The sequence below is a fragment of the Nylanderia fulva genome, unplaced genomic scaffold, assembly GCF_048542155.1.
Source record: "Nylanderia fulva isolate GAGA-0341 unplaced genomic scaffold, ASM4854215v1 Scaffold45, whole genome shotgun sequence".
NCBI lineage: Eukaryota > Metazoa > Arthropoda > Insecta > Hymenoptera > Formicidae > Nylanderia > Nylanderia fulva.
Window position 1 is genome coordinate 1,366,590 of NW_028190532.1, and position 24,534 is coordinate 1,391,123.

A 24,534-nucleotide genomic window follows, 5' to 3' on the forward strand; every position below is an offset into this window, starting at 1 on the left:
TAAAAACTTTTAAGAGTCTAAATCGGAAATATTAAGGTAAATAGATTTAAAATGTCTAAAATTGGGACATAAGACGTCTTAAAGGAGTCATTAAGATGTCTTTTAGACATTATATTAAAATATTTCTTTAAGATGTCAATAAGATATCTTTAAAACGTCTTATGTTCCGTTATTTTAGACGTAATGTTGTTTGGATATATAAATAAAATGAAAACACAAAATAGATTAATAAATTGTCAACAGTAATAAAAAAAATTTTACGTCTTCACATTTGTGTCACATTTTTTATTTTTTCACATCTTAGTAATTCTGATTTAAAGCATTTAAAAGATGGATTATGAGAAAGTTAAACTTCCCGGTGTTGAAGAAGACGAGATCGTTATTTCTGGTATTGCCGGTAGATTTCCTAATTCTGACAATATTAGACATCTTCAGCATAATCTGCTTAACAAAATAGATCTTGGATCGGATGATGATCGACGATGGACTCAAGGTAATAACATTTAATTCCACCAAATTTGTGTACATAATGTGAGAAAATGGTATAACATATATTCTAAAAAAATTATATCTCAAAGATCTAAATTTGTTATTTATATATTGACATTACACATCTACATTACATAAAATATTTTCCAGTAAAAATAATATGATTTAATATGTTTATCTTTTATATGTATATCTTGTGTATGCGTGTGTGTATTATTTCGTTAATCAGCTGTTATTTCCATATAGTTATATATAATTATAAATACAACTTATATATATATATATATATATACACAATAGTCAAAAATTATCGCAATACGCAATTAATATCAAAATTTCGCGTAAATTCAAATAAGTATATGTCCGGGAAAAATTATCGTATTTGAAAATTTTTTTGTTTTAAAGGGTGAAGTCTCTACTTTAAGAAACTTTCATTCGATTTTGATTTCATCCTCTCCTTCTCTCTCCTCTCCTTTAACTGGAAAGGTGTTTTTTGTTTAAAAATTACAAAATTTAACAAACTCTATGGGGTAAAATAAATTTTTTTCGCAAATTTTATTCAAAGGAGGGTGTTAAAAAAGTGTCGATTTTCGCTTTCAAGTGCAAAGTGAAAAAACGTTGAAAAATCATTGTTTAGATCTTCAGGTAAAAGGAAATGTAATGGACAATTATTTGTCCGAGGAATTGTGAAAACATTGGTAAAATGGCTTAAATGTATTAAAAAATATTATGTATATACATAAATGGTTAATAATTGGAAAACCATGATTCAGAATTGTAAGTACATTTTGCATGTAAAGATCACGGACTGTTTTAGCATTATCTAGAATGCACCACGTGGAGGTATATTCTGTCTAGCATCCCTTAGCAGAGATCAGAAGCCCACAGTTCGTTATTCCTGCGATATTTAGAAATATAAAACAAAAAACACACCTTTCTAGTTAAAGAGGAGAGGAGAGGTGGAAAAAATTAAATCAAAATCGAATAAAAGTTTCTTAAAGCACAGACTTCACCCTCTAAAACAAAACAAAAATTTTTCAAATACGATAATTTTTCGCGGAAATACGCTTACTTGAACTTATGTGAAATATTGATATTAATTGTGTGTTGCAAAAATTTTTTTGACCAGTGTATATATATATATATATATATATATATATATATACACGTTTTATATTAATTATTTATAATCAATCGATCACTTATATAGACTCAATTGATATAATTATATATTATATGCATAATTATACATCATACAAAATCTTCTTGAAGTAAAAATATCTCTCATTTACAGTATATTATCTAAAATTTACAGTTCATCCTGAAATACCTCAACGCACAGGAAAAATCAACAATCTGGAGAAGTTTGATGCAAAATATTTTGATATTCTCTTCGACGAAGTTCCCTTCATAGATCCTATGAGCAGAATGCTATTAGAACATACCTACGAGGCCATTGCCGACGCGGGAGTAAATCCGAAAGATTTACACGGAACAAAAACAGGAGTTTTTATAGGAATGTGTTTTTCCGAATCGGAGGGAAATTGGTTTTATGAAAAACATCAGGTATGCAAAATATTATGAATAAATAATACGAACAATAATCTAGTTTAAATTTATATAGTAATCATCAAAAAAATTATTTCATGGACAATGCTTTAATATATTAAATTATAGAAAAATAATTTCTTTTTATATAAAGACATGTGCAATAGTCATATAAAGTCTCTAAATAATCTATGTATATACATTAGGTAACTGGTTCCTGCAATTTATGGCTGTAGCAAGGCTATGATGGCAAATCGAATTTCTCACTGGTTGGGTGTAATAGGACCGTCTTACTCAATCGATACCGCTTGCAGTTCAAGTCTGTTTGCAATGGAGCATGCTTATAGAAGTATGCAATCGGGGGAGTGTGACGCTGCTATAGTCGGTGGTGCAAATCTCTGTTTACACCCCAATTTAGCTTTGCTATTCGCACGACTTGGTATTGTTGCTCGTTAAAACAAATAAATTTATATATAAAATTTATATAAGATAGATTTGAAGAAATATATGTATACACATAAAATAAATAATATATTTTAATTATTATATATATTACTTTTCACAATTATTTATAATTTTATAGGAGTACTATCGCCTAACGGAATATGTAGATCTTTTGATGATAATGCAAACGGTTATATGCGTAGTGAGACAATCGGTATAATATACCTGCAAAAAGCAAAGAATGCTAAAAGAATTTATGCTACCGTCGTGTACGCCAAAACGAACTGTGATGGATACAAAGAACAAGGCATTACTTTTCCGTCCAGCGAAATGCAAGGAGTTTTGCTTCAAGAATTTTACGATGAATGCGGTATATCTCCATCTTCCTTAACTTATATGGAAGCTCATGGTACCGGTACCAAAGTTGGCGATCCGGAAGAAATCAACGCACTCGAGAGAGTTTTCTGCAAGGGCAGACAGACTCCTCTGTTGATCGGTTCTGTCAAGTCAAATTTGGGTCACTCTGAGGCTGCTGCTGGTATATGTCAAATTGCTAAGGTAATGGTAATGATAATATTTACAATAATTTATTTTTATAATTTATATAACAATTTATTAAAGTCATACAATCATATACTGACAGTCTCATATGCACACAGAATCATAAAATAATTTAGTTAAAGCTAATACTGTTTTTGTTTTCTTTTTACTTCTGGCTCATAAATTCTATAAAAAAATAATAATTTTACAAAGAGTGAAGAAATATTTCTGATAAAATTATTTTTCAAAAGGTTATAATTGCGATACAAACCGGCATAATTCCACCAAATATAAATTTTACACAAGCACGAAAAGGTGTTAAAGCTTTTGATGAAGGAAGTATACGCGTAGTAAATAATCCGACACCATGGAAGCCTGGTTTCGTGGGTGTTAATTCCTTTGGTTTCGGTGGAGCTAATTGTCATATTTTGTTACGATCTAATCAGAAGGAAAAAGTTAATGGAGGAGCGCCAAATGACGATTTACCGCGCCTTGTTATTGTATCTGGCCGTAATAAACAAGCAGTCGAATCATTATTAAATGAGGTATGCAAAACTTCTGTCGATAAAATATTATATTTCCGATAAAAGCATATTTATACAATTTAAATAAAATAGACCAAATATTTTATATTAAAATAAACAAATATATTTCTATATTAGATCGAGAATCAACCGATAGACGTTGAATATATTCGACTGCTGCATGATCTCTTTTCTGACGACATGAAGGATCATTCTTACAGAGGATATGCAATTATCGAATCTGAAGCAACGATAAAAACGATAAAAGAAATACAATATTATGCAGGTAAAAAAAAGCCGATTTGTTTCGTGTTTTCTGGATTAGGCTCGCAATGGCCTGGAATGGGTACGCATCTTACTTTGTACATATGTATGTATCAGAAAAACAGTAACTTATAATTAAATTATCTTATGTTATACATTGATAGGTCAAGCATTATTGCAATTTCCGGCATTTCATAAAACTGTAGAAAAATGCGATACGATTTTAAGAACACGTGGAATGCGTGTCATTGATGTATTAACAAGCAAAGACGAAGCAGTCTTTAATAATATATTGAACTCGTTGGTTGGCGTTACTGTAATGCAGGTAATGAATTTATCATTATTATTATCGTGTGAATTATTATGTGCAAATTATATAATTTATTTCGAATTATAATAAAAAAAATACTTCACTTTAGATCGGATTAATAGATCTCTTAAAGTCCGTAAATATAGTGCCAGATTATGTTAGTCGGTCATTCGATTGGTGAACTCTGTTGCGGATACGTAACTGGTAATTTTACAATGGAACAAGTGCTTCTATCCTCGTATTATATAGGATTGGTGTTGAGTGAAACAAAATTAATTCAAGAAGCCATAGCGGATATTGGTATTAGTTATGAGAATGCAAAAAATATATGTCCACCAGACATTGATGTAATCTGCTGTAATAGTCAAAATACTTGCTTTATAAGTGGGTCAAGCGAATCAGTAAAAGCATTTATAACAAAGTTACAAGTTTGTATTACCTTTTAATTAAATATTTTAGTTTTAATATCAGAAGTAAGATGAGCAATTACATTGAATCAGCATTTATACTTTTTTAGATTAACAATATCTTTGCTAAAGAAATTAACTGCAGCAATATTCCTCTTCATAGTCGTCATATGGCATCTATGAAAGACACGATTCTGTCTTATCTAAACCGAATAATACCAGATACCATAACGCATAATCAGATGTGGCAAAGTTTGTTTCGCAGGAATGAAATATCCTGCGCTGAATATTTTACAAATAATCTTCTAAATCCCGTATTTTTCAAAGCAATTACGCGATTGATTCCCAAAAATGTGATAACCCTCGAAATCGCACCAAATGAAATTCTTCAGAATGCTATGAAGGAACTGTTTGATACATCCAGTATCACATTACTACAATGCAATCAGAAAGACAATGTTAAAATATTTTTGCAAGGATTGGGACAAATATACAACTGCGGCTTACAACCGCAAGTAGCAAATTTGTATCCGACTGTGCAATTTCCTGTTAGTCGTGGAACTCCAATGATTTCGCCGTCAGTCAAGTGTGTATATTGATCATTTATTAAACATATTAAAAAAATGCAAAAAAAAAGTAAAATAATTTTATGAAGTGTAGATTGTGGTTCAAATAATTTTAGTAATACAATTTCTCTTTAAACTTCAAATTTGTTAATTGATGAAGACATTTTTTATTATATTCTAGGTGGAATCATTCCGAAGACTGGTACGTAATGTGTTTTAAAACACAAAAAAAGATCAATTCTGGAGAAAGAGTTGTCAATATTACATTGAAAGACGAATCTTTCGAATACATGAGTGGTCACGTAATCGACGGACGAAACTTGTTGCCGGCCACGGGATATCTTGTTTTCATTTGGGATACGATTAGTATGCTGAGGGGACAGTGGTTTAATGAAATACCTATTGTATTTGAAAATGTCAAGTTTCTGCGAGCCACGCATATTCCAAAGCAAAGTGAACTAGAGCTAACGATAATGGTGCAGGAAGGTAAAGTATGTTTAGAAAATATTCTACATATATTTCATAAACAACTTTGACACAGCATTATAATATGATTATAATATTTGTAATAAAAAATAAATATTGTGGTTATTATTATATATTTAAATATATATTATCTAGGCACTGGAAATTTTGAAATAATTGAAGGAGGTAATGCTGTCGTTACTGGTAGAGCGCGCATTACGTCAGATCCGGCTAAAGAAAGCTTACAAGAACATTTACAAGAGAATTCTGTAGACGAAGAGGAAGTGATGAAAACTAAAGATATTTATAAAGAACTTAGATTACGTGGATATCAATATGCCCATTTATTTCGAGGATTGAAAAGTTCATCGACAACAGGAAGACGAGGACATATAGCTTGGACAAATAATTGGGTAACATTCATGGATAATATGTTGCAAATAAAAATCTTGGGAATAGATATGAGAAGTCTTTATGTTCCTACGGAGATACAAAAATTAGTGATTAATTCGAAGTTTCATGCACAGTGCATAAAAAACATAACAGCTGAAGAGAAGCGTAAGTTTACCGAAAGACATACATCGAACTAAAATGATTTTATTGAATTAATATATTTTATACATCTATGTGAAATTTTAAAATTAAAAAATATATTAGAACATAATACGGGCGTATAGAATATTGTAAACAATAAAAAAAAGTTAATTAATTTTATATTGCAGAGCTTCCTGTACGCGTATACAAAGATATGGATACGATAGTATCTGGTGGTATTGAAATTCGGGGTATCAAAGCTACTTCTATATTTCGTCGAAAGCCAACTGCGAGTCCCGTTCTTGAAGAGTACAGATTTATAGCGCATCGTGACATAGCCGAAGTTTCCTTACAAGAGAGTATAATCATATCGACTCATCTCGCTTTAGAATATCATCAAATAACAAAAGTAAAAATTATGGAATTGATTGAACAAGTGGACGAGATAACGACAGAAGATATAGCATCCCCATTGTTTCTCGAAGTCTTAGATAATCTACCGATGATCAAACCTAACATCAATTTGATAATTCGAAAAGATTGTTTTAATACTATTACTCTACCTTCAAAAATTACAATTTCCCACTCCATGAAATTATCAAAGGATGAAAATGCGATCTTAATCGCAGGATTTAATCTATTATCAAATGATAAGAGTGAAACCTTAAAGGAAATCCTGCTGGCATTAAACAACGGCGGATTTTTATTGACACGGGGACAACCACTTACAAGGAGCGATCTTCTAAATGCGAAGAAATATGATTTCGAAATAGTTCTTGAAAAACGCACGATAAAAGAGCACATTACACTCTTAAAGAAGAAAACAAAACTGATGAGAAAGACACACGTTATTTATGTAAACAATTATGAATTCTCTTGGTTAGACCAATTAACATCCAGCTTAAGCGAAGATAATAATAACTCGAGAATAATTTTAGTAGGACAAAAAGATTTCGAAAGTGGTTTATTAGGTCTTGTTAATTGTTTGAGGAGAGAACCAGGTGGTGAATTAATAAGAGGTATGCTTATTCAAGACGAGGCAGCTCCGGAATTCTCTTTGGACGAGCCGTTGTACGCGAAGCAACTCGAAATTGATCTAATTACAAATGTTTTACGTCCGGGACAGATATGGGGATCATACAGACATCTTCCGTTATCACCTTTAACACCCAAACCCTCATATCACGCTTTTGTTAATCAAATGGTAAATAACAGACTTTTAAAATTACATTTTTTAATCAAATTTTTAAACTGAATCCTTTACAATAAATCGTGTTACCCTTAGATTCGAGGTGATTTGAATTCATTTCGCTGGATCGAGGGTCCGCTTGCTTTGGATCAGCATGAAAATATTGTTCACATTATTTATGCGTCTATTAATTTTAAAGATGTAATGATATCAACCGCCAAAATCATTATGGATGAATATACGTCACGTGGACGATTAGAGGAATGTATGATAGGTTTCGAATATGTCGGTATCAATAGTGCTGGACGCAGAATAATGGGAATTTTGGAAAATAGGTACGTCATCGCATACTAATAATTGTTTACAAAAATTTGAAGCTTATAGCTGTACTAGAAAAATACATAATTTAGATAACTTAAATAATTGGATAAAATAATTTGGACAGATATTGTAGAAAAAAATATTTTGGATAAAAAATTAAATTTTAGTTTTTATAATAAATCAAAATAAATCAGTATAATTAGTCAGTGTATCTATATATTGAGATTTTAATTCAAAAGCAGAATTGAAATATTTTTATTATATTGAAAAATATGCATAATAAAGTATATAATTAATTTTTTTCATTTAAAATATATAATAATTTTTTATTTAGATGTATAGCAAACATGTGCGAACCCAATAAAAATTTAAGCTGGGATATTCCCGACGAATGGACGCTGGAGGACGCTGCCACAATTCCATGCGCTTACGGAACATGCTATTACGGATTATATATGAAAGCACAAATAGAAAAAGGAGATAAGATATTAATTCATTCGGGTACTGGCGCCGTAGGTCAGGCCGCGATTAATCTCGCGCTTTTCAAAAACTGTGAAATATTCACTACAGTTGGCACTCCGGAAAAACGGCGATTTATTAGAGAAACCTTTCCATCTATTCCAGAGGATCATATTGGAAATTCGCGTGATACCAGTTTCGAGCAAATGATATTGCAACAGACCAAAGGTCGTGGTGTAGATATCGTACTGAATTCATTAGCCGAAGATAAACTTCAGGCGTCTATTCGTTGTCTCGCAAAAGGAGGACGTTTTTTGGAAATTGGCAAATTCGATTTTATGACCAACAACATGTTAGATCTGTCTGTCTTTTGCAAGAGCATTAAATTTTATAGCGTTATGTTTGATAATTTTTTTACGGTGTACACAGACGAATATAGAATGGAACTGCAGAAGTTACTAGACAAAGGTATTCGTAGCGGAGCTATCAAGCCAATAAGCAGAAAAATTTTTCAGAGAGATGAAATTGAGTCTGCATTTAGATATATGGCAGCTGGAAAGCATATAGGAAAAGTAAGTCATATCACGTATCAAGAGAGGCAGTACATCAGTAAGCAATGAATATAATCGAGTTAATATATTACAATTTTTAGATAATTATAAAAATACATAAAGAAGATGAATCTATCAACGCACCAATTCTAGCACTTCCGCGTTATTATTGTATGGCGAACAAGACATACGTCATTTTTGGTGGCTTGGGTGGTTTCGGTTTAGAATTAGCAGATTGGTTGGTCATTCGAGGTGCCGAAAATCTTGTGCTTATCTCGCGCAAAGGAATAAAAAATGGATATCAACAAATGAAAATCGACCTGTGGAAATCTTACGGAGTAAAGGTATTTGTTATATCGAACGTCGACGCATCGGACGTAGATGATTGCGAACGTATATTGAGAACAGGCAGGAAAAGATAGCACCAGTAGATACTATATTTAATCTTGCTGTGGCATTGAATGATAAGATCTGCCAGAATCATACTGCAAATACATTTCAAGAGCCATTTAATGCGAAAGCTTGGGCAACGAGAAACTTGGATCAATTGTCTAGAAAGGTATGTCTTCAGCTTCGACACTTTGTTGTCTTCTCTTCAGTTTCCTGTGGCAGAGGTAATGCTGGACAGAGCAATTACGGTATGGCAAATTCTGTAATGGAAAGAATTTGCGAGAGAAGAGTTCAAGAAGGTTTACACGGACTAGCGATTCAGTGGGGCGCAGTGGGCGATGTCGGTCTTGTGGCCGACATGCAAGATGATGATAAAGAAATGGTCATAGGCGGCACATTGCAGCAAAAAATAGTTTCCTGCATCGAGAAACTTGAAGAATTTTTGTTACAAAAGCATCCTGTAGTAGAGAGTATGGTTGTAGCTGAGAAGCGTTCAGATGCTTTTGGCACAGGCAATATTGTTGAAACTGTTGCTAATATTCTGGGTAAGTCATATGCCATAACAATTAAATCGTTTAATTAAGAAAATTAAATTAATGTATATTAAAGCGAATCAAAATGTTAACATATAGGTCTGAAAGATTTAAATAACGTTGCTCGTCACACACCATTGCCCGAGCTCGGCATGGATTCGATGATGGCTGTAGAAATTAAACAGACTTTAGAACGGGAGTTCGATGTTTTCCTTACAACTCAGGATATTCGTTATCTCAGTTTTGCAAAACTTATAGAAATGTTCAAAGAAAGAGACTTGTCAAAAGATAAAAGTGGCCGAGATGAAAACGATGTAACTGGTATTAAACTGCTCGTTCGCTTGATAGGTAACGATGATCTGATTTCCGATGTCTGTATAGACATGCCAACAAAAAAAAACATGGCAAGAAGCGAAATATTTTTAATACCAGGAATAGAAGGCTGTGGAAGTATTTTTGATTCGTTAGTGCATTTAATTGAAGCTCCAGCAACATGCTTACAACATAGAACGTATCATATTGGCCTAAACTGTACTTCAATAAGCGAGATCGCTGGTCGCCTTTTACAAGTATACAAATCTTATTTTTAATTACTATTATAATATCTTACATAATATTAGAATGGCAAAATACAATTATTATACTATTATTTTAATATTTTTATTTTAATATTTTAATATATATATATATATATATATATATATATGTTTGCAGCATCTTTTAAACAAAAAGAAATTGTGTCAAAACTTTGTAATAGTGGGTTATTCTATGGGTTCAGTGATTGCAATTGAATTAGTACGTAAGATAGAAGAAATGAATCTCCAAGGCCGTGTAGTGCTTATTGATGGCTCACCTGAACATATGAAAGCAATGGCAAATCAACATTTACCTTTTAACACGGTCGGCGAACTTGAAAATAATATTCTTTTGGGAATAATGGATACTATACAACCAGTACTTAGTGGAAAGGTATATTTTTCAAAAGTATTATTTTTAAATGAGTAATTTTTTGATACATAAGTTACAAGTAATTTAATCTTTATAGCTTCTTTTGGAGTTAAACAAATGTTCCAATTGGGATAAAAAATTAGATATTTTCATATCTCATGTTCCTCCAACTTACACAAAATTATCAACGAAATATAATAAATCTGTATGTACAACAATTTACGAGCGAATAATTGCTCTTCATAAATATGATATTACACAATTACCGAAAATTGAATCACCGATAACACTTCTGAAACCTACTATACAATCGCTGCACTTTGCTCAAGAAGATTATGGCTTACATAAAGTAATTATATGAAATAACAATTATGTAATGTAATTACATGCTGTAATAATTATAAGGTCACTTTTACACAATAGTTTCAATTGAAAAATAATTTTTTAGGTAACTAAAGGAAATGTAGAAGTACATTATGTCGAAGGTAATCATATTACCATGCTGGACAATGATAAAGTCTTAGCTGCGATCAATGAAGATCATATCAAATTTCCAAAATTAAAGTTAAATGTGACAGATGATGACGATAAAAATACATTTGTTAAATATATTTATTCGAGATCGTAGAAGTTAAATGATTAGATATTATACAGTATAATAATGTTTAATATATCTTACAATTTTACACGTTTTCAATTAAAAATAAAATAATTGTTTTTTAACATTGTATTTATACAATTTTTTTTGTATAATATACAGTATTAACATGTATTTATTTCGTTAAATTTTAATTATATATAGAGTTATGTATTTTTACAATAAACGTATTTAATTTTAAATATTTCAAGTAGCATTAATTAATGAAAGTGTAAAATATTGTATTGGAAATTTGAAAGAACATAAAATTTTATTTTATCTATTCAAGCTTCTTATTAATCAAATATAAGTTTTATCTACATTTATATGATTTATAAATATGATAAAACATAATTATAATAAAGCATAACAAATATTTAAAGAAATATACATATTTAGAGAAAGTAGTTTAAATATACATATTTAAAGAAATTAGTTTATTTTTTTAAAGACAATAAAATATTTAAATACACCATAACAACTCTTTAACATAATATTATTAAAAAATTCACAAGAATTTATTACAATTTTTCCATTTTTTCAAAGCAATAGTGTTAAATTATCAAACAGATAAAATTTTTACATATTGTTAATTTTTTCGATATTTAAACTATTTAATTACACAATCTGTCCTCAATGAATAACTTCGCATTGATATGAAAAGATATCCAGTATTTATATCGTGATAATCAAATGGCATCACTGAAAATGAAACTAGTCGTTTCTTATAGTTTTTAGACACTGAACACATATCTGTCTTCCAAATTGCTCCATCACGTCATAATTTTAAGAAATTTGCAATTAAAGTTGCAAAAAATGACTATTTTCACGAACTTTGTTATATTATAGCTCCAATATGTGACGTGATAAAGAAGTTTTTTTGCTTTCAAAAGTATATTGTTATGACTTTCAACCCTCAATATAAATTATCGCGATTAATGTTAAGATGTATGATATATATCTCTAATCAAATATGGGGTATTGCAGAAGTTAGCTGTGACTTGTACTGAAGGTCTTTTAGGTCACTGAAGATAAAATCAACGTCCAAATTATCAAATCAAAAATGGTATTCAATATGGGCAATGTAAAGATTAAAAAATGTTATTTTTATAAATCCTTTATATTGAATCCACCATTTTGACAATTTTCTCATTGGGTTCGTATTTAGCGACCTAAAAGACCTAAAAGATTAAATCAACATAATTTAAAACTGTTTGTAACTCGTCAACCGAAGTATTTACTTAGTCAGCTATTGTCACATATTGTTACTATAATATGACAAAGTTCATGAAACAGACACTTTTTGCACCTTTAATTATAAATTTCTTAAAACCGTGACGTGATAGAGCAATTTGGAAGTCGAATTCGTATTTAGCGTTCAAAAAAAAAACTATAAGAAACAACTAGTCTCGTTGCAAAAAAAATTCATTTTTTTGTTGAACAGTGTAATTGGAGCAAGATCTGTTTGAATTACTACAATAAACTACAATCAACATGCAGTCGTTGACTTCAATCGATGTGGTTGAAAGGGTCAATATAATACAATAGAGAGGACCTTTGACCACATTAAAATTGAAAGATTGCATACAAAGTTTGTTAAATTGTATAATTGGTACGTTTATTAATAAGACGCACCTATAACCTGTATGAATAATACATTGTCTTTCTTCCAGAATAAAAAATTGCATTACTATTGTACCTTCTCAACAGAATTACAGTTACTATTTATTTTGTTAAATAGATATATTATAGAATCGCCTCTTTTAATTTACATATTATAAATATACATAATATACACAATTCAGAAGACATTCAGAAGACGAAATAAATAAGGATGCTTTTTTTATGTAAATAATTGTAAATTATATTTGCTCTGTGAAAATTTAATATACATATATACTCATACTATTATTCACATATTCATTACTTTCAACATTACTCCGTTCTGTCGAGCGACGCTCGTCGATTTGAATGGCGAAAATAGAACGGAATGGAATGGAACGGGGACCAACAGGTCCCAACTCGACTCGAGAAGCAAAATCGGTCTCTTCCGGGAACCCTCAGCTCGGTTCGCTGATGAGTCGAGAACTTATCAAAAATCATTTTGGCATATCAAATATATACCAAAATAATTTCATGAGATAATAGTAGAATACTGAGTGTGAGCAAAAAAAATGAGAAGAAGAGAGCGAATAGAGATTGGAGTCACGAGACTTTTATGTTCTGTTTTATGGCGGCCTCTTACGCTTGTGTTCCAAAGGTCCCTGACATCTCCCGATCTTCTGCTCTCTCTCTCTCTTAAGCTTTTTTTCTACCTTTGCTCTCTGTCCGATCTTCACATTTTCCAGAAGATCAATTCGAGATCGGCTGCGACACTAACATTTTCCACGCTCGCAAAGAGAAAGAGAGAGGCGCCTCTAACAGCGACTTCTAAGCGACGCTGTCAAATAGATTCCGTCCTGAATTCTTCTTCTTGATTCTTTTTCATCTCTTCGAAGAAGAGAGACGCACGCGGGTCTTTCCTCTCTGCTCTCCCTTTATTTCCTCCTTTCTCAATGTCTCATGCTTCAACGACGTCTCTCTCGATTTATCTACCTGCTTGCGTCTATCTACCTTGCTCGAGTTTCATCCTCTATCTACCTTTCTTTAGACCTTCGCTGCATCAGTAGTAACCCAAGTCGATAAAGGAGGAAAGAGAAGACGGGAATCTTAATTTCTTGATTTCTTCTTCTTCGAGGTGTAAAATTTTGTCAGCCGGGTTTTTTCTTCTTTCAATGCATCTCGCTTGCATCCAAAAGTTCCACAAAAACATGCTCGAGAAGTTTCTCCCCTTTTCTGCATTCAATACATATATGTACATCCGTATATATAGACATCGCATTTACTTCATCCGATGCTAGATTTTACAAAATATATCGATTAGTGATCGATAATTTCCAATACATTAACGTCTCATTAGAGAAACAATAATCTGTTTTTGCTAATCTGCATGAGAAAAATTAAAAAATTGATCCTTGAAATATAGTCTATTACAATCAAACAATTTATTGTGCAATAGTTTTAATTTGCAATTTTAATTGAGTGAATCATATAGTATAATGTCCGCGAGTCTAATAGTTTAATAAATATTTGCGGCCTTGTGTTGTCCGGTGAAAATATTACTTCACCATTTGATCACGCTTATGGAATCTTCTTTTCGAGAATCATACATAATTCACAATACCATAAACATTATATACTTATCTCCTTTGGTAACGACATATTTTATAGAAGAGACTTTCTAATAATATATATTTTTACAGTTTGTCGCACCTAGGAAAGTAGACATAAAGAAATTTACAAGCAATAATATTTATTCAAATGAAATAATTATTATAATTGAGAGTTTTAAGTTAAAAGAAAGTTGCGTAAGAAATGATAAATTATGACAAACAAATTATTGAATAATCTGTCGATATAATAGAAAAAAAATATCGTAAAATGGATTTATTCTCTTGAGGCAGGAAGCATGTTATATTTTATAGTGGCGTACACGTCACCGAGGGAACTTCAATCTAATCAACGTAACGGATTGTAGCATTTTGCCGGACAATGCGCTCTGAAGAGAACTCAGGAAAATGTGTTTTTGCATAACTTAACATAATATGTATGTATATCTCAGTGTCTAATCGCTGTGTTGTTTGAATTTTATGTGAGAACATTAAAATCCAACATTGGAAAATGCATTTACAATTAGTTGATAATCGGAACTTTTAAAGTTTGTATAAAATAGTTGCTTAGCAAGTCATAACAAATAGATTTCCTCAAATTAGAATATTTTAATATAGAAATTTGTTAAGATGTGAAAAAGTAAAGATCTTTTTGTAAATGTTACTTGAACGAAAACTTTATTATTTATAAGTTTTTCGAGTTTATAGCTATATATGTATGTACATACACATATCGTAATAATTCTTATTTAAAATAAAAGACGATACAAACTGGATTTTGTTAAAATAATAGTTTGAGGGATCAAACTATATGAAAACATTACTATATGAAAAGTACACTATCAAACAATAAACATTGAAATTACTCGACAACGACGTTTCCGCGAAATTGCGTGAAATTTAATTTTCAATCTTACAAGATGAATAATATTAGTATTAGCAAAATTTGAATCAAACTTTAAACATTTCTTTATCGCAATTATATGTCAGAGAAGATTTCTTTATTACGAGATTAAAAACGATTAGAAAGTCATATTGTAACTTAATATAAAATCGTATTATCGATAGTATTTGCAAGATGCATTGAGTATCAAAGTAGATAAAAGTGAACAACAAAGTATATATAAAATGTAAGAAAGTAGAGAAAATATTAAATAAGTTTTTGCGCGCATATATATATATATATATATATATATATATATATATATATATATATTATATTCATATGAAACATATATCTTATCGTATAAAACTCACCCGTAGCCCTGACATTTTGTCGATTGTACGAGGTCATGTAATTTAATTTATGTAACATCTTGGAAATTTCTGATTACCACTTTCTTTTATATAGTAATCATTTAATAAAAATAATTTGTATATAATTAAATCAATACTGTATTTTACATTTACATAAGATACAAATAAATTAGTTGCAAAAAGAGAGATATGGCAACATTTAAAAAAAAAAGAAATTTATAAGAATGATCATTTTTCAAAAATGTATATGTAATTAAATAAAGCAATAGTGTTAAAACTTTATTACTTAAATATTTCAATAGGAAAAAATTTGAGAAAACACAAAAAGTAAGTTATAGAAATATATCCTATGATTAAGTTTAATTATCGCCGTTAATGAGTAAAACATAAGAAAAAGAAATAGCTAACACAGAAACGATAGGATATTAAATTGAAACAAGTTAAACAAAATTAAAGGAAATTATAATTAAGAAATAGTTTATACAAATTGAGAGAAATATTACAAACTGGACAGGATTTTTAACACACACGTAATACACACATACATATATCTGCACACACACACACACACACGCACGCACGCACGCACACGCGCGCGCACATATGTATATGTATATATGTATATGTATATATGTATATTTATTTATTTATATATCTTATAGGATTTAAATATTACAAAACATTTTTATAAAAGAATAAATACTATTTCCTGAAATACTTCTGTAAGTAATCTTTATATTTAGTATTCTGTTTTCACATAGCTAAAGTAACACACTTGATCATTGCGCATTCTATGGGAAAAACAATACACCACAAATAAACTTAACTGATGAATACTCGAGATTAAAAAACTTGTCAAAATACGCAATCTTTATAATGATAATCTTTCTACATATTATATTGTTACAAACTCGAAAGTAGTTTATTATAACTTTGCTGTTTTTTAGAAGCATTCCTATTAAATTCGTATTATATAAATGGATACAATTATTCATACATTATTACTAACATTTTTGTAATTCAAGCTGTTAAATTACATAAATTTTTGCTCAATGACAGACACTCATCGAAACGAAATAATGCACAATGCATATCGAAATAATCAAGTGGCGTTTCGAAAAAAAGGTATAACAATATACTTTGATTTAATGGACTTTATATACGATCTTGTTTAAATATTTGAATGTATGTACAATTGGAATAGGATTTATTGAAATTATTACAGTTCATTGCAGTCGTTGACTTTAAACAATAATTGAGAAGGTTAATACGATACAGGAAAAAGCATTTGACTACATTAAAATTGCATATAAAGATTGCACCTAAAGTTCACGACATTGTATATATTATTTGAATGTTTATTAATAATATGTACTTATATATGAATAACGCAGTTGTTTTTTATTTCTGAGGGCAGTATAAAATAAAATTGATAACAAATAGTTTCATCGCGTGAATCGAAGTTTTCTATATAATATACATTTATTTTGTTAGTAAATAGAATTATATTAAAGTTATTTATTTAAAAATACCAATTTATTGTCGGTGTTTGTGACCCCCTGATTTATTACTAATTTTTTATTCATTTCAAAACGTCAGATTCTTCGCAATTGAAAGTAATACATATCGTCATTTATCTAATTGATAATTAATATGATAAAAACATCATGGAAAATTAATAAAATTAAAATATATCAACAGAATCAGTAAAGGTGCGATAGGATCAGAAATTTACCTTTGCTTTTTTCTATAATATAAACCAGTTAATTGTATAACTATTGCATTTTTTCTATTAAGAAGCAACATTTAATATAAAGAATTAAAATTTATATTTATCTTATCAAGTAGATATTGCTTCTTTCATTGATTTACATGTTATATACATACACATGAAGTGCAATTCGGCATGCACTATTACAAAGCACATAATGTTCCTTTATGTTAATAATTGTAAATTATTTAATTATTTAAATGCATATAAATAATAAGAGTTCGTATTTTATAATAATGAGATACTTATCACATACGGGGTTCCTTATATAAATAAATTCAACATTATACAATTCATAATGTTACAAGATTTCAATCGTAATTAATCGCAAAATAATAAAAACTTTTCAGAGTTTAAATCGGAAATATTAAGGTAATACGTTAACTGTAATATGCAATTTGTAATTTTTCTATAATTTTTGAAATAGATTTAAAATGTCTAAAATTGGGACATAAGACGTCTTAAAGATGTCATTAAGATGTCTTTTAGACATTATATTAAAATATTTCTTTAAGATGTCAATAAGATATCTTTAAAACGTCTTATGTTCCGTTATTTTAGACGTAATGTTGTTTGGATATATAAATAAAATAAAAACACAAAATAGATCAATAAATTGTCAACAGTAATCAAAAAAATGTTACGTCTTCACATTTGTGTCACATTTTTTATTTTTTTACATCTTAGTAATTCTGATTTAAAGCATTTAAAAGATGGATTATGAGAAAGTTAAACTTCCCGGTGTTGAAGAAGACGAGATCGTTATTTCTGGTATTGCCGGTAGATTTCCTAATTCTGACAATATTAGACATCTTCAGCATAATCTGCTTAACAAAATAGATCTTGGATCGGATGATGATCGACGATGGACTCAAGGTAATAACATTTAATTCCACCAAATTTGTGTACATAATGTGAGAAAATGGTATAACATATATTCTAAAAAAATTATATTTCAATGATCTAAATTTGTTATTTATATATTGACATTACACATCTACATTACATAAAATATTTTCCAGTAAAAATAATATGATTTAATATGTTTATCTTTTATATGTATATCTTGTGTGTGCGTGTGTGTATTATTTCGTTATATAATTAGCTGCTTTTTCATATAATTATTTTATATTATTATAAAAACAGCTTATATATATGCTTTATATTAATTATTTATTATTAATTGATCGCCTATATACTTAATCGACGTAATTATATATTATATGTACAATTATACATCATACAAAATCTTCTCAAAGTAAAAATATCTCTCACACACACATTTACATTATATTATTTAAAATTTACAGTTCATCCAGAAATACCTCACCGCACAGGAAAACTTAATATTATCAACAAATTTGACGCAGAATATTTTAATTATTCCTTCGACGAAATAACTTTAATAGATCCTATGGGAAGGATGTTATTAGAACATACATACGAAGCTATTGTCGATGCGGGAATAAATCCGAAAGACTTATGTGGGACAAGAACTGGAGTTTTTCTAGGGGTGTGTTTTTCCGAATCAGAGGGAAGATGGTTTTATGAAAAAAGTGAGGTATACAAAATATTATGAATAAATAATACGGTTAATAATCTAGTTCGAGTTTATGCATTAATCATTAAACAATTTTTATATATATAATGTTTTAATATATTAAATTGTAGAAAATTAATTTTATTATATAAAAACATGTGTTATGAAAAAAAGAATTTTTTAAATAATCTGTATATATATTGTATACATTAGATACCTGGTTGCGCAATTACCGGATGTAGCAAATCTATCATGGCAAATCGAATTTCTCATTGGTTAGGTATAACAGGACCATCTTATACAGTTGACAGCGCTTGCAGTTCAAGTCTGACTGCTTTCGAAAATGCTTATACTAGTATGCGGTTGGGGGAATGTGACGCTGCCATCGTCGGTGGTGCAAATCTCTGTTTACATCCTAATATATCCTTAACATTCTCACGACTTGGTATTGTTGCTTATTGAAACTTATACATTAAAAAATTAAAAGATATAAAAAAATAAGTAAAAACAATTGAAAAATATATATTTGAATATATTTTATTATATGCTTATGATTTAAAACCGTTTAAATTCTAGGAGTTTTAGCACCTAACGGAATATGTAAACCTTTTGATGAAAATGCAAACGGTTATATGCGTAGTGAAACAATAGGTGTAATATACCTGCAAAAAGCAAAGAAAGCTAAGAGAATTTATGCTACCGTCGTGTATGCCAAGTCGAATTGTGACGGATACAAAGAACAAGGCATTACTTTTCCGTCCAGCGACATGCAAGCGGTTTTATTTCAAGAGTTTTACGATGAATGCGGTATATCTCCATCTTCCTTAACTTATATGGAAGCTCATGGTACCGGTACCAGAGTTGGTGATCCGGAAGAAGTCAACGCACTCGAGAGAGTTTTCTGCAAGGGCAGACAGACTCCTCTGTTAATTGGTTCTGTCAAATCAAATTTAGGTCACTCTGAGGCTGCTGCTGGTATATGTCAAATTGCTAAGGTAATAGTAAATGATAATATTCACAATAATTAATTTTTATAATTTATATATTCATTTATTGAAGTCATATATCCATACTGACAGTATCATATGCACACAGAATCATAAAATAATTTAGTTAAAGCTAATATTGTTTTTAATAATCAATATAAGTCAAAGAGGCTAACAGAACGAGCATTAAATAGGATGTTAGAATCTAAAATTTATTTAATATTAATAAAATTTATTTAATATTAATGAGTTTAAAATGAGCTGTCTTTTTATAAATTGTTGGTTTTGTCGTGTGTCATCTTCAATAACTTTTTTAAGACGTGGTTAAAATTGTCAAGAAGGACGATGTTAGCGCCTACGGAACGTTTTAATTTCTCTCTTATTAACGACGAAACTTTTCGAGATCTGAATAAAATCAAAGATCATATCGAGGCGAACATTGGTTCGACATTTGTCCTACACATGATGGATTGAAACACGCATTAACTGCTTATAAACTCTCGACTCTGAAGAACTAAAATTAATTTTTGACATTATATGAATTTTTTTATAATTTTATATTTTAATAATATACTGAAGAAGACCGCGTGCGGTTAAAACGTTTATTTTAGAATGACTGTATTTTTGCGTTAGTTTTAATATTAAATAATTGTAGCTTTATAATTTATACATGAAATAAATGTTATTTGATTGAACAACTCGAATATTCAGCTCGATAAGTTGGCCTTGCATTTATCACTTTTTGTTTTTCAATATACGAGCGAAACTTTGTATCAATTTATTTTTATTTAATATATTATACAAGCATTGTTAAAACGAAAAAATATCAATCGAATCCGACAAACCGTAAATTTACAGAATCATACATAAAAAATTTAAACGTTTCGACTGCAGACAGTCTTCTTCAGTGTTACATAAAAATATCAAGTCATATCTTAATTGTTATTACTAATACATTAATATCTTATTGAATTAATATTGTTAAAAATATGTCACATCACAAACGTGTTACAATGTGTCATGTCTGATGTTTCGTCCATGAATCTTTTTGTGTAGAGATCGCTCTTAAGCTATAAAATGCTTCCCGTGAAGTTTCTTCGGTTTTTTGCGAGAAATGGTTAATAACGGTATGGTCCGTGTACAATTAAGTCAATTAATAATCGGTCACAATTTATAAAATCTTACGTAATTGTTCGGCTTACTTTTTAAATCTCTTTGCACTGATTTCACGTTTTTTTTTAAATTTAAAAAACTTTTGAACTGTTAGTTCGGTAAGATATCTCATTTCCAACTGTATCAAGTCAACAAGCTAAGAGTGTTTATATATATTAAGTTATTATGTAAAAAATGTTGATGTCTTGTTTGTCTTTTTAGTAATTTATCGTTTGTTGGTGAACATATTTAAAACATCAAAATAAGCCTCATTGAGCAGCTCGGTATCTTTGTTAAAATTAAGGCCATTTTTTTGCTCTTCGATATGTAACATCTCAGAGACAAGGCTCTTATGATAATTACTTTCTTTGTCCAAAATCTTTATATTATTCTAATCAACATTATGGTGTTCTTTTACTATGTGTTCCGAAATTACCGAGTGCCTTGTTATGTTGGCCTCTTTGTCTATATTAATTGTTTTAACATTACACGAGCGAATATTAAATTTATGTTAATTGTAATACTGTTTTTGTTTTCTTTTCACTTGTGGCTCATAAATTCTATCGAAAAATAATAACTTAATAAAAAGTAAAGAAATTTCTGCATGATAAAATTATTTTTCAAAAGGTTGTAATTGCGATAAATACCAGCATAATTCCACCAAATATGAATTTTACACAAGCACGAAAAGGTGTTAAAGCTTTTGATGAAGGAAGTATACGCGTAGTGAATAATCCGACACCATGGAAGCCTGGTTTCGTGGGTGTTAATTCCTTTGGTTTCGGTGGAGCTAATTGCCATATTTTATTACGATCAAATCAGAAGGAAAAAGTTAATCGAGGAACGCCAAATGACGATTTGCCGCGACTCGTCATTATATCTGGTCGTACTGAAGAAGCAGTTGAATCATTATTAAATGAAGTATGCAAACCTTCTGTCGATAAAATATCATATTTCCGATAAAAGCATATTTATACAATTTAAATAAAATAGACCAAATATTTTATATTAAAATAAACAAATATATTTCTACATTAGATCGAGAATCAACCGATAGACGTTGAATATATTCGACTGCTGCATGATCTCTTTTCTGACGACATGAAGAGTCATCCTTACAGAGGGTATGCAATTATCGAATCTAAAGCATCGATTAAAACGATAAAAGAAATACAATATTATTCAGGTAAAAAAAAGCCGATTTGTTTCGTGTTTTCTGGATTAGGCTCGCAATGGCCTGGAATGGGTACGCATCTTACTTTGTACATATGTATGTATCAGAAGAACAGTAACTTACAATTAAATTATTTTATGTTATACATTGATAGGTCAAGCGTTACTGCAATTTCCGGCATTTCATAAAACTGTAGAAAAGTGCGATACGATTTTAAAAACACGTGGAATGCGTGTCATTGATGTATTAACAAGCAAAGACGAAGCAGTCTTTAATAATATATTGAACTCGTTGGTTGGCGTTACTGTAATGCAGGTAATGAATTCATCATTATTATTATCGTGTGAATTATTATGTGCAAATTATATAATTTATTTAAAATTATAATAAAAAAATAATTCACTTTAGATCGGATTAATAGATCTCTTAAAGTCTGTAAATATAATGCCAGATTATGTTGTCTCTGTTGCGGATACGTAACTGGTAATTTTACAATGGAACAAGTGCTTCTATCCTCGTATTATATAGGATTGGTGTTGAGTGAAACAAAATTAATTCAAGAAGCCATAGCGGATATTGGTATTAGTTATGAGAATGCAAAAACTATATGTCCACCAGACATTGATGTAATCTGCTGTAATAGTCAAAATACTTGCTTTATAAGTGGGTCAAACAAATCAGTAAAAGCATTTATAACAAAGTTACAAGTTTGTATTTCCTTTTAATTAAATATTTTAGTTTTAATATCAGAAGTAAGATGAGCAATTACATTGAATCAGCAATTATACTTTTTTAGATTAACAATATCTTTGCTAAAGAAATTAACTGCAGCAATATTCCTCTTCATAGTCGTCATATGGCATCTGTGAAAGACACGATTCTGTCTTATCTAAACCGAATAATACCAGATACCATGACGCATAATCAGATGTGGCAAAGTTTGTTTCGCAGGAATGAAATATCCTGCGCTGAATATTTTACAAATAATCTTCTAAATCCCGTATTTTTCAAAGCAATTACGCGATTGATTCCCAAAAATGTGATAACCCTCGAAATCGCACCAAATGAAATTCTTCAGAATGCTATGAAGGAACTGTTTGATGCATCCAGTATCACATTACTACAATGCAATCAGAAAGACAATGTTAAATATTTTTGCAAGGATTGGGACAAATATACAACTGCGGCTTCCAACGCAAGTAGCAAATTGTATATACGATGTTGCAATTCCGTTAGTCTGGAACTTCAATGCTGCAAAATTAACACAATAATTAAACGTACTGCAATTTATAACCTAATCAAACTTATCAAATTATTTTTTTATGAATTTATATCCATAGTATTTTATAATTATACTTTCTATTTCCATATACTGATAATATAATAAACACGTGCTGTGACTTGTGTATAACCTCTTAAATTATAGGTCTTACGAATTTATATTTAGAAATAAATTTAAATCTATAATTTATATCTAAATGAAATTATCTACAATAAACCATATTTCTAAAAATTACTTGGTACTCATAAAATTAATGTAGATAATAGATTTTTTACGAACGATTATACATACTTTCCTTCCTTCTTCCTTCGAGATTATTAACACTGGCAAGCTCAAAGCCTGTTTATATTGACCAAAACAGTGGTGTGGTAGCAGATTCCTATGCAGTCTTAGCCTCCCAAAGAGGAAATCAGAACAAAACGGGACAGAAACACATTCAGACTTGCTCACTGAACAATATACGTACGGCTCTTGATTCTTGATGCACACGCGACACGCGATGGGCGCGATGGCTGGACAGAATGCGCGCGAGACTGAGTCGCACATGCGCAACAGTAAAAACAATTAACTAGCAATATATGTGCGCAGAAAATTTGCCCAGATAGCACAAGACGTCCTATGGACGTACATTTTATATCCATTTTACGTATGTACGTCCATGGACATGAAATGAACGTCCATTGTACATCCGATTTCGGACATCCATCAGTGACTAATATTTGGACGTCCACAGGATGTCCATCAAATTCTCTTACAGCACGAAATATTGCTAAAATATTGCATAAATATTTTATTTCATTGTATCATAATAAATATTGAAGCAACATTGTGCAAATATTATAAATTTAAAAATAAATTAATACAATTGTCGCTCGTATATTGAAAACAAAGTGATAAATATAAGGCCAACTTATCGAGCTGAATATTCGAGATGTTCAGTCAACTACCATTTATTACATGTATAAATTATAAAACTACAGTCATTATATTAAAACTAACGCAAATTACAATCATTCTATAAACGTTTCGACCGCACGCGGTCTT

The 24,534-nt window shown here is 30.0% G+C and overlaps 2 protein-coding genes across 2 annotated transcripts; both read left to right on the forward strand.

The window, feature by feature from the left end:
- Positions 1-186: 186 nt before the first annotated feature.
- On the forward strand, positions 187-11,110 carry LOC114940939 (fatty acid synthase-like). Its single transcript, XM_085486550.1, is given in 22 exon segments — positions 187-493; positions 1,805-2,055; positions 2,244-2,255; positions 2,257-2,476; positions 2,621-3,039; positions 3,273-3,566; positions 3,684-3,891; positions 3,974-4,134; positions 4,229-4,279; positions 4,281-4,547; positions 4,637-5,112; positions 5,274-5,578; positions 5,714-6,115; positions 6,280-7,295; positions 7,377-7,615; positions 7,936-8,632; positions 8,713-9,021; positions 9,024-9,546; positions 9,634-10,103; positions 10,249-10,503; positions 10,580-10,831; positions 10,931-11,110. Coding segments are annotated over 22 exon segments (7,170 nt in total). The 5' UTR covers positions 187-330.
- A 6,562-nt stretch (positions 11,111-17,672) lies between these two features.
- LOC114940937 (fatty acid synthase-like) lies at positions 17,673-22,670 on the forward strand (the record flags this gene model as incomplete). The annotated part of the gene is made up of 9 exons (XM_085486568.1): positions 17,673-17,728; positions 18,060-18,232; positions 18,667-18,917; positions 19,110-19,341; positions 19,473-19,891; positions 21,662-21,955; positions 22,073-22,280; positions 22,363-22,523; positions 22,617-22,670. Coding segments are annotated over exons 2-9 (1,782 nt in total), but the record flags the coding sequence as incomplete, so codon positions are not given.
- Positions 22,671-24,534: the final 1,864 nt, after the last annotated feature.